This window comes from Orcinus orca, chromosome 10 (assembly GCF_937001465.1).
Source record: "Orcinus orca chromosome 10, mOrcOrc1.1, whole genome shotgun sequence".
NCBI classification, from domain to species: Eukaryota; Metazoa; Chordata; class Mammalia; order Artiodactyla; family Delphinidae; genus Orcinus; species Orcinus orca.
This window is the reverse complement of record NC_064568.1, coordinates 53574472-53591060: the sequence shown is the minus strand read 5'-3', so window position 1 is coordinate 53591060 and position 16589 is coordinate 53574472. Positions and strand designations below refer to the sequence as shown.

General features: G+C 42.8%; 1 protein-coding gene across 1 annotated transcript in view; it reads left to right on the top strand.

Moving 5' to 3' along the window:
- The window catches only part of TGFBR2 (transforming growth factor beta receptor 2), a 94609-nt gene extending 88323 nt beyond the window's left edge, over positions 1–6286 (top strand). Inside the window, exons 6-7 of the mRNA XM_004279680.4 lie at positions 869–996; positions 3668–6286. Of these exons, the coding sequence (XP_004279728.1) occupies positions 869–996; positions 3668–3847 (308 nt within the window). The 3' untranslated portion in view covers positions 3848–6286. The remainder of the gene's footprint in view (positions 1–868; positions 997–3667) is intronic.
- The last annotated feature ends 10303 nt before the right edge of the window (positions 6287–16589 follow it).

Sequence of the window (16589 nt, the reverse complement as noted above, 5' to 3'; positions counted from 1 at the left end):
ATCAGTCGCTCTCCTCTGTCATCTAAAACAGCATTTCTGAACCTCTTTTTCATTATTACTATTGCAAGGAGCCTTTGTAGACATTTTTTTCTTAATCACTACTCCCCACGATTTTTCTCCCTGTGGGAAAATTATACATGATATAAAGTTCACCAGTTTAGCCATTTTTAAGTGGTTACAATTCACAACTTAAGTGGTACAGTTCGATAGCATTAAGTACATTCACAGTGTTGTGTAATTATCACCATTATCCATTTCCAGAACTTTTTTATCCTCCCCAACTGAAACCCTGTACCTATTAAACAGTATCTCTCTACCTCTTCTACCCCCATCCCCTGGCAACCACTATTCTGCTCTCTGTCTCTGTGAATTAGCCTGTCCCAGGTACCTCATATAAGGGGAATCATACAATATTTGTCCTTTCGTGTCTGGCTTATTTCACTAAGCATAATCTGTATTGTAGCGTCTATCAGAATTTCATTTCTTTTTTTTATGGCTGAATCTCCCAAAGAAATTTAATACCACATATTAAATCTATTTATGTACTGTGGGCCACAAACCATTGTAATAGGTAAGATTCTTCTACCTCCCAAGGACCAGGATTGCCCCATTGAGATGTCTGCATTAAAACCTGAATCCCCTGACCTTGTTGGTCTTGTTCTCTGCTCTGTCCCCAGCTGTTAGGACATCGTGGGCACTCAACAGTCATGTGTTGAATACTTCTCAAGCTCCTTCCACAACCCCTCCTTATATTTGAACCCACAAGAATTAAAATTGCCCCTAGCGTAATCACAGGTGCATCACACTCAGTGTCTTAGCTGTGCACACCCTTCTCAAGGGCCCTGTGTTTGCCTGCTCTCTCCAACAGAAGTGAAGGATTATGAGCCTCCATTCGGTTCCAAGGTGCGGGAGCATCCCTGTGTCGAAAGCATGAAGGACAACGTGTTGAGAGATCGAGGACGACCCGAAATCCCAAGCTCCTGGCTCAACCACCAGGTAAGGAGTGACTGTTGCGAACGGCAAGTAAAGTTCATCCGGAGTAATATTTTAGGTAGGAGAGAATTCCTGGCTATTGGGCATCAATCTGAGGCAGGTCCCTTTGTTTTCCATGACCATGTTCACTTTTCTTTCTAAAGAAGTTTCAGTAAAGTGGGATGACCTTGTTATTGCACGTTCTACCCACCATTCAGAAAGGGCTCACACAGAATCATTTGACGGGCATTTGTCATATTGTCCAAGCCGTCTTGCTTCTGAGTTAAAATGTTTTGTTTGCAGCCTGTGCCACTCACCTCTTATAGGGAGTTTATGTTTTGTTCCCTTCTGGGTTCCAACTGTTTTCTTCTGGGAATCTTCAGCTCTGGCAGGAAATACTTAGTGAGAAAGAAGGGGTGTTTGGCAGCCAGCTGGCCTGCAAGGGGCTGCTGTGCACTCAGGCTGCGGCAGGTGTGTCGAGAAGGAGGCTGGGATAAAGGAAAGCACAGAAGAGCAAAGGGCAAGGGAACAAATAGGAAATCTGTCTTTCCAGAACTTCCTAATGGCTTCTTTTTTTTTTATCTTTTTAAGCAATGGTAGGTAAGGCCATCCATCCATAGCAGGGCAGTGGTTCTGACATACAGGGAGACCTATCCAAATTCTCCTCATCAAAATGCCCCCAATCAGAGGAAAAGAAGGAGGCATAGGTTGTGAGAGCTGGGGACTGCCAGTCACAGCAGGGAAGAGCCGTGAATGAGGGAGAGGGGCCTTGTGCCCATAGCTCACTGACAAGACTGTCCTTTCCATTGACGTAAACCATTTATGGCCGCCTTTGGCTGAATTCCCTTACCCAGGGAAGGCTGGGGCTAAGTCATAGGTTTCCTAAGGGCAAGGTAGATAAGTCAGATAAAAAACAGAAACCACAAGTCAGGTACAATCAAGGAGACAGATGGAGCAGGAAGCCTGGTGTGTGCCAGCCCTCGCCAAGAGCCGCTTCAGCGGACAGACCCTGATAAAACCGGGGGAGAGCGTGGACCAGGACGTGGCCTAGGGCTTCTCCCTGGGTTTCAGGAAAGCCTCTTTGGCTTTGAAAATGCAAGACTATTTTGTGTTAACTCTGAAATCAGAAGGCACTAGTATTGTTTCTTTCAAACTCTTGTTGCCTCCTCTGCTGTACAGTTCTTCTAATGAAGCCATTATTCATGATGATAAAATTCTGGAAAGAATTTGCATAATACATTTTTTCTCTTAATGAGATTTGTTGCCCTATTTATTTCAAGTTAATGCTTAATATTTAATTTAATTTACTGCCTGTAATTACAGTGCCAGAATAAAATAAATGTTACTTGTGTACCAACAATAACACTCCACTCTTAACAGGGCCATCAATCAATACCACCAATTAGGTGAATTACACAATTAATTCAACATCATGAACTCACTCACAGGGCGGGAAGGGAGGGTCAGGTTCCTAGGTGTGTGGGGAAGGTTGCTGGTTAGACTGCAGACAGGAGAGTGCCATTCTCAGGGCAGAGTGGGGAATGATCCATTCCACCTGGCCACTCGTGTGAGGGGACACCAGTGATAGGGTTGGGCCTCTGATTGGCAAGAGCACAGTCTGTTTCCACCTATTGGGCTATCTAGTTAATCCGTGCCTGCTTTATTTCCAAAAAATGACTTGAAATAACAAAAATATTTGCAATGCAAAATAAAAATTAAAGCCATGAAAGAAGACCCTTGTCACACATTGTGGGCAGCATTTTCTGGATGGGCCTTTTGAATGGGGCCTTTATGGGGTTAGGTTGAACTCTCTGAAACAGTCTGCAGGACCTACAAAGACAGACAGGGCCCAGCCTGATGCAGGAGAGGAGGGGCCTAGCAGAGGGTCTCCCCAGCAGCTGCTGGAAGATGGGACTTGAACCCAGAAAATGCAACCAGACCAATGCCTGGACTTCACTCAGATATTCAGTCCTGTTTACATAGGAATGTGTACATGATTCCAGCTCTTAAGACTCTCTGGAGAAGGCAAAACCATTAAGACAATAAGTAGATCAGTGGTGGTCAGGGCTGAGGGGGGAGGAAGGAGGGGTGACAGGTGGAGCACAGAGGCTGTTTAGGGCAGTGGCCTTCTGTGGGTACTGTGATGATGGACACATCTGCCAGAATCCACGTCCTGTACATTACCGTGAACCGTGTTCTGGTTGACTTTGGTTGATAGTGACGTGTCAGTGTTGGTTCACCGATTTTAACAAATGCACACACAGATGCAAGGTGTTGATGGCGGGGGAGGTTGTCCGCGAGGGTGGAGGGCGTATATGGAAACTCTGTAATTTCCACTTGATTTTGCTATGAACCTAAAACTGCCCTCAACAGTAAAGCCTAAAGCTATGCCCCTCCCCACCAAACAGAAAGGTGTGAAATGGCATTAGAAGCCCACTTCACGGGAATTTTCAGGATTGGGGATGCTGCTGTGCCCCAGGAGCCTACTGGGGGGCCTTGTGCTGTGTCTTCATTTCCCCACTTCCTATGATCAGATGGCCCCGGAACGCTGGCTCCTGCAGCTGCAGTTAGATGGTGCTGGGGACTGTCCTGCAGGCGGGGACAGAGCGATGGCGGCAGAGACAAGGCAGGGGCTGCCTTGCCTCCAGGAGCCGCCATCCCCTCTCAGAGGCCTGTGGACCCTCTCCCCCTGCAGGGCATCCAGATGGTGTGTGAGACGCTGGCCGAGTGCTGGGACCACGACCCCGAGGCCCGGCTCACGGCACAGTGTGTGGCCGAGCGCTTCAGTGAGCTGGAGCATCTGGACAGACTCTCGGGCAGGAGCAGTTCAGAGGAGAAGATTCCCGAAGACGGCTCCCTGAACACTACCAAATAGCTCTTCCAGCGGCTGGCCGAGTGTGGCTGCCCCTGTGGCCAAAGAACAGAGGCAGCAGGAAGCTGCCCCTGAACGATGCTTCCTGGAACCCCGGGGCCGCTCCCTCCCCCCCGAGCTGGGGAGGGGGTGACAGGAAGCGTCCTATGTCTTTGACTTTGTCATAGGATAAGCTGTGTTAGCACTTCCTCAGGAAATGAGATTGATTTTTACAATAGCCAATAACATTTGCACTTTATTAATGCCTGTATATAAATATGGAATAGCTATGTTTTATATATATCTATATATGTTTATATCTATCTATACGGCCATACTCTAGAAAGAGGTGAGGAAAAAGATCAAATATGCCCAAGAAATGGGTTGGATGGGCGAGCTTGGCACTGAGCACAGAAGGAAGGGCTCTGGGGCAGCCTCAGCACTTGGCAGTCACTCATGTGCTGGGCCTCTGAGCACACAGGGGTTGGGGGGGTGCAGGGGGGGGTGCGGTCTTTGCCTTCAGAGAGAGACTCCAGGTCTCAGAGCCTGCTGTGGCCAAGTTGCACTTGCTTTTGCAAAGTAATAATTCCCTGTACTGGGTCCTCTTCTGGCCATGGAGCTGATTGGAGTCGCACTGTTTGGGGACCAGACCCTGGGGTCCCCGTGTGCCATCATCTCTCCTGGACTTGTCACCGGAGCTTCACAACCCACCTCTGGTTTGTGAACCTCCTTCCTCAGCTAGTTCAGAAACTTTGCTCCATTTCTAATTGCTTAAATGTTTTAAGCCCCATGTTTTACCTTCACAGGCTACAGAAAAATCAGGACACATTTCCCCACCCGTGAAATTGCCACACGTTCTACTAATGAGAAATTGTTATTTTTTTAAAAATTCCCCCCCCCCATACCTATGTTACTGTTCCCTGTTTCCTAAAAGGGAATAGGTCTCCCTTCCAGGTTCTTTATGTTTAGTTTTTTTATCACTCTTGGTTTCAGTCTCCAGCTTTCTATGCAACACTAGTAGGTTCTGTGCTCTGGGCTTCAGGGGACTCGAGCACATTTTGGCCAAGGGGAAAGTATTTGAGCAGCACAGCACTGCCACATCAGGAGTCTCCTCAGGCACTCTGAACGTGTGTCTTGCTTGGCCAGCACGGTGTTTAACAAAATCGAGGCACTTTTCAAATACTTGGAGATTTTGCAAAAAAAAAAAAAAAAAATTTGGATCCTCAAGTAAGACTAGAGAGCAAATGGTTTCCAGTTCTCTCTGGTCCACATCATTCACAGACGCAGGTGTGGACACTCTTAGAAAGCTGCTCACTTCCGCCATGAACGTTTGTGTTTTCCACCCACCCCCACCTCAGTCTGGGAATTCAACCTGCTTCCAACCAAGGGCCCCTGTGAGAAATGTGCGTCCACGCACTCCTTCTCTGGCTATAGAGTATGATTTTGATTCCCTTCCTGGGGTTAAGATTTGAAGCTGGCCTTCTTTTGGACTAACGGGGACCTCCTCTGGGTGTTCCCTGTTAACCCAAATCTATTTTGCTTGTATTTTAAGAGCTTCCCCCTCTGCTTTCAGAGGGTGCTCTTTACTCCAAGAAACTGTTGTCATTGTTACTGGTCTCAGTCACACCTCCCTTCCCAACCTTTGCAGAATTTGAATGTGGGACACAGGAGTCCCACGTACAGTTAGGAAATCTGTGTCCACATGGACAAGAACAAAAAATGTGCTTTACTACTCCATAGGAAACTCGTTAATCCACAAACAAGTGTTAATGCTGCAAATAACAATTTTTTAAAAATGTTTTTGAAGCTTATTTTCAGCCAAATAGGATTATTGGAGAGGGACTGGCAGTGACCAGCTCTACTTGGGTTTTGGAAGGTCTCATCTCATTGGGGTTTTAGCAGATATGCTGAAGTTTGGGATTAGGTGGAACTTTTAGGAACCCTGCTCAGTGGGGTGGGCTGAGAGACTTAAGGTAGTTTGACCCACAATGCTGCGGAAGTGCCCAGAAATCCCCTGCACTTTAGGGCTGGTGAGGCCGTCCCAATAGCTGTTGCTCATTGACCTCTAGTGGTGAATTTCTAGAATACTAGTCCATTATGGGATCTTCCAAGAGTCAAAAGAGCTTTATCACTTCTGGGTGGTCATCAGCATAAACTGGAATGTAGTGTCAGATGATACTGTGGCTTGTTTTATGTTTGTTTCCCTTATTCAAGAAAAAGACCAAGGAATATCATTCTGTAGTTCCTAAAAATACTGACTTTTTTCACTACTCTACATAAAGGGAAAGTTTTATTCTTTTATGGAACACTTCACCAGTACTCATTTATTAAAATAGGAATGTGAATGCTGTATACTCGTTTTATATCAACTGTGTCAAGCACTTATTTTCATTCTATGCATTGTTTGTCTTTTATATAAATAAAATGTTTATTCGATTGAATAAAACAAAAATACTCAGGTCAGCTTCCTGCCTCCTGTTCCTATTCATAGGGGTCCACAAGCCTCATTTGGTTATTTTGCAGTTTGTGCAGAAAAAGCCACAAGACAAATCCTCTCCAACTTTTCCATAGTCACTGTCTTCTTCAACTGACAGTGTCAGGTCCCTGTGTTTTTTTTGTTTGTTTTTTTGCTGTACGCGGGCCTCTCACTGTTGTGGCCTCTCCCGTTGCAGAGCACAGGCTCTGGACGCGCAGGCTCAGCGGCCATGGCTCACGGACCCAGCCGCTCCGCGGCATGTGCGATCTTCCTGGACCGGGGCACGAACCCACGTCCCCTGCATCGGCAGGCGGACTCTCAACCACTGCGCCACCAGGGAAGCCCAGGTCCCTGTTTTTAAAAAAGCAGTCACTTCAGTACTGGGAAATGTGGCAGATGCTGGTGGTGGCTTGCCCCTTATCCCAGGTCCGGCACGGTGTCCCTCTACATCCCCGACCACCATCTCCCCTGTCCCCGGGTCCCGAGAGCGGCCCGCATCCACACATGGCTTCTCGCGGGGTGCGCAGCGGGCTCCGCGCATGCCCACTTCTCCCTCCCCACTCCTCTCAGTTAACAGGCTGCTGCTCTCTCTCCCCTCCCCCCACCCCGCCATGTGTCACGCTTCCTCCCTCTTCCTTTCTACCCAGCCACCCCATCCCACTTGGAGCTTTTTCATTGAGGTATAATTGACATACGAAATTGTATGTTTCAGGTATACAACATAATGATGCAATATTTGTATGTACTGTGAAATGATCACAGTAAGTCTGGTTAACATCCGTCATCATACAGAGTTGCAGGATTTTTTTTTCTTGTGATGAGAACGTTTAAGATCGACTTTCTTAGCAACTTTCAAATATGCAGCACAGTATTATTAACTATCGTCACCATGCTGTCACACATTACATCCCCAGGACTTATTTATGTTATAAACTGTAAGTTTGTACCTTCTGACCCCCTTCACCCATTTCATCCACTCCCCACTCCCTGCCTCTGGCCACCACCAGCCTGTTCTCTGAATCTCGTTTTCTTTGTTTTTTCCAATTCCACACATAAGTGAGATCATATGGTATTAGCCTTTTTCTGACTTATTTCACTAAGCGTGATGCCCTCAAGTTCTGTCCATGTTGTCACGAATGGCAAGATTTTATGGCTGAAAAACATTCCATTGTATACATACGCCACTTTTTTTTTATCCATTCATCCATCAGTGGACACTTAAGTTGCATGGTTATCTTGGCTTTCATAAATAATGCTGCAGTGAACATGGGACGCAGATATGTTTTCAAGTTAACGTCTTCACTTTCTTCAGATAAATACCGAGAGGTGGAATTGCTGGATTGTGTGGTAGCTCTATCTTTAACTTCTTGAGGACTGTCCACACTGCTCGCCTCCATAGTGGCTGCACCAGTATGTGCACTCCCACCAGCAGTGCACCCGCCCCACAGCTGCAACAACCAGAAATGTCACCAAACATTGCCACATATCCTCTGGGGGACAAAAATCTTCACTCTCAGCTGAGAATCACTTAGCTGGATGATGGGGTCCTGTACTACTGTGGGCATTAGTTGTAGTGCTGTCTTAACTAGTAGCTTGGCAGTTTTAGAGGTTACTAATTTTAGCAGTTTCCTGCTCCTCCATTTACCACCTGTGTGACCTGGGCAAATTACTTACGCTCTCCATGCCTCAGTTTAATTATATGTACAGTGGGATTTTACAGGCTTCATCCCATACCAGTGACCACTGTGGTAAGGAATACTGGTGTTGCGTCTTGAACTTGGAAAGCCTTCAGTGCATACTGGCCAGTATTCGGTTGGTTTAGTGTGCCAGGGCTGCTTTCCAAAGAGGCCGATACTGAGATACATCCTAGAGGGCGTTAACAACACAGAGAAGTGGACACACACTGCAGGCCTGGAGCACAGGGAAGCTCCTGTCCTGGGTGAGTACTGGTCATCTGGGGAGGACGCCCATTCACTGAGCACCTGCCAAGACTAGGTCCATGAAGTAGGTACTGTGCCCATTTTACAGATGAGAAATCACACTCGAAGGACCCCAGTAAGAAGCCTAGGGTCTCACAGAGGTAGGTCTGCTTGCAAAGCCAAGGTGTCCTGGACTTCAAATTTGAAATAATAATTTGGAAGAATGCTTGGTTCTTTTCTCGTATTGTCTCCTGAGGGACCTGGCCTGCCCAGCAGGATGAGAGGGCTGTACCACCATGAAACATCCCCATAGCACCATCATTGTTCTCATCCACCCCCACCCCCCGGGGGTCTGTCTGCACAGTGGGAGCAAGGAAGGTGTGTTCTTATCTCTATTGCTCCACTTGCTTCCACTCACATGAGAAGTGCTGTCTAAATTCTTGCCGAGAGCACAACTGGAGGACGAGTGAATAGTGTTGCCTAATGTGTGGAGTGTGCCCACTCCTTCAGACAGTTTCAGATTGTGCCAACCTTTAAAAACATTATTTTAGTGGGTCTGTTTTTATTTTAACATGTACTAGAAAAAATAAACACATTTACCCTGGGCTTTCACAAATATTATTGCTTGAAATATAGCTGGGTTTAAAAACTTGAATTGACTTTTTAAAATGCATTAAGTAGATAACAGTCCTTATTTTTGGCAACTGCAGGGGCTGGGAATATGAATGATGAGGTTGGCGTGCTCCCCACAAGGAAGCAAATCCGTATGAATTGCTAACATTCATGGAGCACTCGGGAAGCACCAAACACCATTCTCTGTGTTTTACCATCTTTATCTGCTTTAATCTTCACCACCAACCTATGAGGTAGTCTTACGTCCACATAAGAGGTGAGGAAACAGGCAGGGAGCAAGGTATTACTAAGAGTCCCACAGTGAGCGGTCTTAAGGCCAGGATTGGAACTGAAGCAGTCAGACTCCAGAGCCCGCATGCAGACCTTGAACACAAGGTGAAGCTGTAGTTGAAGGGCAAGGTGGAGTCCTGGAATGCTCGAGGTCTGATTCTTTAGGGTCAAATCCACAGGAGGAAGATGCAGTGCACACTGGAGGGGCCAGGGTGGCCATCAGGGAGCAAAAGTCATTCCTCAAAGGCACATGGACTCTGGGCTCCAGCCCAAGTGCTCCAGCCAAAACAGGAGCCAAGGTCCTCTGACGCCCCCCCTTACAGGCTCTGTTTTACCCGGGTTATTTCAGTCCTGGCTACTGCAAAGTCGGGAGCATTCCCGGTTGGCAGTAAGTCTCCAAGTGCCCTCAGCGGGGTCCTGGTCCTTGCACCCGTCAGCAGCTTTGGAATGCAGGCGCTCTCTCTGCCTGGCAGTGGTGGTTTTTGTTTTAAGCTCCCTATGCAAATGACAGGGTGTACACTAATAGTCTAGTCCCGAGGGAAAACCCTTCCCAGGGTGACAGAGAAGTTTTCATCTAAGCAAGCGTGTCCATCCTTTTTCACAAGTCACCACAGTTGGCATCTGCAATTCTGTTCATTTTCCTTCTGAAATAGCCTGCCTAATCGTTGCTTATCTCATTTCCAATTAGTATTTCTTTTTTTACTTGGATAATTATAGCTCCAGACTATGGGTGTGGGGCTATGGCTTTCGGGCCTACTTTGCAAACTGCAGATAAAGACAAGATTGTGAACCTTCCCCCATTACATGGCCTGCCAATCAGCCTCACACGGTGTAATTTAATTCTAATACACCTCCTGATCTTTGGTGCATTTAAAAATAGCTTGTTAATAGTCTTCCTATTCTAATTAAGCTAAAATTGCACACGGTGTGAAATGTGTGCTCTCTCTCTTCCTCTACACACACACACACACACACACACACACAAAATGCTAAAAACTCACTCTGCGTGCACCCTGTGCAATTGGTGTTGCTGAAACTGTCCTTGAATCTTCCCCCCTCCATGCCTGCTGTGTAGACAATAGAATAATGATAGCCCTGGTGCTGGTGTGTCACCAGAAAGATGAAATGCCTTTGAAATGTCATATTTTGTCTAAATATTCTAACAAAATCATTAAAATTGGGACCTCTGGAGTCAGATCCCCTTGGTTTGGTTCAAATTATTGTCAGCTCCACAATGACTGACATGGCATGAACCTTTGAATCATTTTATTACTTTGGTTTCTTACCATGTAAAATGGGTAATGACAGGATCTACCTGAGAGAGTAGTAAGAATTACTATAAAAATAGTTACTGTTTTCAAAGTCATTAGAACAGAGACTGGTGCACATAAGCATTAATTATTATTATCTACTCCAAAATGAAGTTGTGATGTTGTCATATTTCAAAGACATAATGTCTCAACATCACTATCAGAGAAATGCAAATCAAAACTACAATGAGGTATCACCTAGCACCAGTCAAAATGGCCATCATTAAAAAGTCTACAAACAATAAATGCTAGAAAGGGTGTAGAGAAAAGGGAACCCTCCTGCACCCTTGGTGGGAACGTAAATTGATACAGCTACTATGGAAAACTGTGTGGAGGTTCCTTAACAAAAACTAAGAACAAAGCTACCATATGATCTGGCAATCCCACTCCTGGGCATACGTCCAGAGAAAACCATGTTTCGAAAAGATACATGGACCCCAACGTTCACTGCAGCATTATTTACAACAGCCAAGACACAGAAGCAACCTAAATGTCCATGGACAGATGAATGGATAAAGAAGATGTGGTACATACATACAATGGAATATTGCTCAGCCATAAAAAACAATGAAATCATGCCATTTACAGCAACATGGATGGACCTAGAGATGATCACACTAAGGGAAGTAAATCAGACAGAGAAAGACAAATATCATATGAGATTGCTTACCTGTGGAATCTAAAAACTGATACAAATGAACTAATTGACAAAACAAAAACAGACTCACAGACTTAGGAAAGAAACTTAAGAGTTACCAAAGGCGGAAGTTGAGGAAGGGGGAGAGAGAAATTAGGAGGTTGGCATTAACACATATACACTACTATATATAAAACAGATAATCAACGAGGACCTACTGTATAGCACAGGGAACTCTATTCAACAGTCTGTAATAACCTATGTGGGAAAAGAATCTGAAAAATAATAGGTACATGTATATGTATAACTGAATCAAGTTACTGTACACCTCATAAAAACACAACATTGTAAATCAACCATACTCCAACAGAAAATAAAAATTTTAAAAAAAGGAAAGAAATGCCTACTCTATTCTCTTCAGGACTTGGTGACCTGGGTTGGTGTCACATCCCCTGGAGCCTGAGCAGGCTTGGGTCCCAAGGCTAGACTCTCATGGGGCTGAGGGAGCTGGGGAGAATGTACCAGCAAATGAGCCCCCCTTGGACCTGCAGTGCCTGGTCCCCTCTGGATGGGACCACAAGCTCCAGATCCAGGCAGGTCCTTCAAAAGCTAAACCAAGCCCATTGCACCCAAAGAAGGGTGGACCCTCTGGTTTGGAAGAGCTTTGAAAAGTCACCTGGTCTCCACATCTCCTGGTGGTGGGATTCCTACCTCCATCCTCCTTCCTTACAGTTGCCCCACCTACAGATGACAGCACCCTCAACGTAGTGGTTTTGCAGGGTTGGGGTTTGTCTGGTGGGTGACGGGTAAGGGGGAAGAAGTAATGAGACACAAGCCCTCAGGAGTTTCTTCTAGCACATTCCACTCTGATAACCCAGGAATGCAAATTTCCTAAGGCTCTGGTTGCCCAAGTTGCCAGAGTGGGGCATATAGAAATGCTGCTGCCTTGTAGCCATTTCTCATAACAAAAACTTTAAAACTGGTGCTTATGGGTACTTCCTCTTAACAAGACCTGTGGGGGCTATAAATATACCTGCCCTCAAGAAATGTCCTGTGGTAGGTAATCAAAAAGGAATTCAAAACAGGGCCAACTTTCAAGAAGCCAATTTCAAGAGGTAAATTTTACTCACACTGTTTAAAAAAAAAAAAAAAAAAAGCACATGAAAAGATGCTCAGCATTGCTAATGATTAGAGAAATGCAAATCAAAACTACAATGAGGTATCCCCTGGCACCAGTCATCAAAATGTCTGTGAACAATAAATGCTGGAGAGGGCATGAAGAAAATGGAACCCAACTACACTGTTGGTGGGAAGGTAAATTGTAACAGCCACTATGGAGAATAGGGAAGTTCCTTAACAAATGAAAAACAGAGATACCATAAGATCTGGCAATCCCACTCCTGGGTGTATATCAGGAGAAAACCATAATTCAAAAAGATACATGCACTCCAATGTTCATGGCAGCACTAGTCACAATAGCCAGGACATGGAAGCAACCTAAATGTATATCGACAGATGAATGGATAAAGAACTGGTACATAGAGACAATGGAATATTACTCAGCCATAAAAAAGAATGAACTAATGCCATTTGCAGTAACATGGATGGACCTAGAGATTATCATACTAAGTGATGTAAGTCAGACAGAGAAAAACAAATATCTATGATATCACTCATGTGGAATCTAATTTTGAAAAAAATGATATAAATGAACTTATTATAAAACAGATTCACAGATTTCAAAAACAAACCTATGGTTACCAAAGGGGAAACGCGGCAAGGGGGATAAATTAGGATCTTGGGATTAACATACACACACTACTATGTATAAAATAGATAACCAACAGGGACCTACTGTATAGCACAGGGAACTCTACTCAGTATTCTGTAATAACCTATATGGAAAAAAATCTAAAAAAGAATGAATGTATGTATATGTATAACTGAATCACTTTGCTCTACACCTGAAACTAACACAACATTGTAAATCAACTATACTCCAATAAAATTTTTTAAAAAGACATAATGTTCCACAAATCATTGGGTAAAATGGACTCTTGAGGAAGATGAGCCATGTCTTCTGTATAAAAACCTTGCCCCTAGCTCTGGTCTGTGGAGCACTCCTAACTACTTTTGGTTTTTTAATATGTTTCAGTTTACCTTTCAATACACATGAATATACCACAATTTCTTCATTCACCTTACTCAAAGACACTGGGTTTTTTCCAATTTTTTTTATAATTACAAAGTGTTGAGTAGACAGTATGGATCTATTTTATTAGAAAAAGGAAATGATATCAAAATTAATTAAAAGAAGATGATTTACATTATAAAATTCATTGAAAAATATACAGATTGAGCATGACTAGTGAAAAAACAGGATAAGGAGCAGAAGACAGCATAATTGTGACACACACACACCCCAAAGTGAGAAAAGCTCTACCAGTTTAAATGCTAAAAAATTGTATGCAGGATCTGTATGCTGAAAACTACAGTAAACTGATGAAAGGAATATAAAAGACCAAAATAAATGGAGTGCTATTCTGTGAGCATGAATTGGATGACTCAATATTGTTAAAACATCGATTCTCCAATTTGATCTGTAGAGTCAAGACAATTAAATCTAAACCCTAGCACTTCTTTTGGTAGGTATCAGCAAGAAAATTCTAAAATTTACGTAGAAGTGCAAAGAAACTAGGATAGCACAAACAATTCTGAAAGCGAACTAAGTTCTATCTACTTTGAAGACACACTATAAAACTATGTTGACCTAAAACAAATAGACTGCCATTTATTTCTCCAGCAAAAATGGGTTTATTTTGGATCCTCAAGAGACTGTAATTTGGAGTCTGCAACCATGGCAAGTCACATGCAAGTCCCCTGCACAGCAAGGAGAGGAGAATTCTTTTAAAGAGAGGTGAAGGAGGAGTGGGAGGTACAATCTGTGGAGTGAAAGATAGGCTCAGTGATGTATTATACAACATGGGGGATACTGCCAACATTTTGTAAAAACTGTAAATGGAAAGTAACCTTTAAAAAGCGTATAAAACATTTTTAAAAATTAAAAAATAAATAAAGAGGGAGAAAAGAAGTTAAAAGGGCTATAGTAAACAAAGAGTCGACTGGAAGAATTAAGATTTTGAAGAATAGTGGCTTTTCATTGGCTGAGTTGTGACAGTCTCTCATTGGTTGAGCCCTTGCCAGACATAAAGAGAACACCTTTCTTCTTCCTTTTGGGCTCTGCTATGGTCATAGATGTTTGTTCTCCTTTTCTTTTTCTGTGGTTGATTTCTCATTTCATGCCACTGTGGTCATAAAAGATGCTTGAAATAATTTCTGTACTCTTAAATTTACATGGAGACTAAACTACATGCTACTAAAAAACCAATGAGTCAACAATGAAATCAAAGAAGAAATTTAAAAATACCTTGAGGCAAACGACAATAAAAATACAACCATTCAAAATCTATGGGATGCAGCAAAAGCAGTTCTTAGAGGAAAGTTCGTAGTGATACAGGCCTTCTTTAAGAAACAAGAAAAATCTCAAATAAATAACCTAACCTACCACCTAAAAGAATTAGAAAAAGGAGAACAAACAAAACCTAAAGTCAGCAGAAGGAAGGAGATAATAAAGACCAGAGAGGAAATAAATAAAATACAGATAAAAAAAACAATTAAAAAAATCAATAAAACCAAGAGCTGGTTATTTGAAAGGGTAAACAAAATTGACAAACCTCTGTCCACGCTCACCAAGAAGAAAAGAGAGAAGACACAAACAAAATCAGAAATGAAAGAGAAGAAATCACAACTGTGATGGTTCAACATACACAAATCAATCAATGTGATACACCATATCAAATAAAGAAAGGACAAAACCAAATGATCAACTCAATAGATGCATAAAAAACATTTGATTAAATTCAACATTCATTCATGATAAAAACCCTTATGAAAATGAGTATAGTGGGAACATATCTCAACATAATAAAAGCTATTTATGACAAACCTACAGCCAATATAATACTCAACAGTGAAAAGCTGAAAGCCTTCCCCCTAAAATCTGGAACAAGACAAGGATGCCCACTCTCACCACTTCTCTTCAACATAGTATTGGAAGTCCTAGCCACAGCAGTCAGACAAGAGAAAGAAAGAAAATGTATGCAAATTGGAAGGGAAGAAGTAAAAGTGTTATTATACACAAATGACATGATACTACATATAGAAAACCCTGAAGATTCCACACAAAAACCACTAGAACTGATAAACAAATTCAGCAAGATAACAGGATACAAGATTAACTACAGAAGTCGGTTGCATTTCTTTACACTAACAATGAAATATCAGAAAGGGAATGTAAACAAATAATCCCTTAAAAATTGCATCAAAAAATACTTAGAAATAAACCTCACCAAGGAGGTGAAAGACTTATATGCTGAGAACTACAAAACATTAATAAAGGAAGTTAAAGATGATTCAAAAAAATGGAAAGATAACCCATGCTCTTGAATTGGAAGAATTAATATTGTTAAAATGGCAATACTACCCAAAGCAATCTACAGACTTAATGCAATCCCTATCAAATTACCCATGCCATTTTCCACAGAACTAGAACAAACAATCCTAAAATTTATATGGAACTATAAAAGACCCAGAAGTGCCAAAGCAATCCTGAGGAAAAAAAACAAACCAGGAGGCATAACCCTCCCAGACTTCAGACAATACTACAAAGCTACAGTATTCAAAACTGGGTGGTATTGGCACAAAAACACACATACAGATCAATGGACCAGAATAGAGAGCCCAGAAAAAAACCCACACACCTACGGTCAATTAATTTTCAACAAACAAGGCAAGAATAAACAATGGGAAAAAGTTTCTTCAGTAAGTAGTGCTGGGAAAGTTGGACAGCTGCATATAAATTAATTAAGTTAGAACACATGCTCACACCATGTACAAAAATAAACTCAAAATGGCTTAAAGACCTAAACATAAGATATGATACCATAAAACTCCTAGAAGAGATCATAGGCAAAACATTCTCTGACATCAATTGTACCAATGTTTTATTAGATCAGTCTCCCAAGGCAATAGAAATAAAAACAAAAATAAACAGATTGGACCTAATCAAACTTACAATCGTTTGCACAGCAAGGGAAACCATAAACAAAATGAAAAGACAACCTACGGAATGGGAGAAAATATTTGCAAATGATGCAACCAACGAGGGCGTAATTTCCAAAATATACAAACAGCTCATACAACTCAACAACAAAAAAACAAACAACCCAATCGAAAAATGGGAGGAAGACCTAAATAGATATTTCTCCAAAGGAGAGAGTTAGCCAACAGGCACATGAAATGATGCTCAACATCGCTAATTATTAGAGAACTGCAAATTAAAACGACAGTGAGGTACCACCTCACACCAGTCAGAATGCCCATCATTAAAATCTCTACAAACAACAAACGTTAGAGAGGTGTGGAGAAAGGGGAACCCTCTTACACTGTTGATGGGAATGTA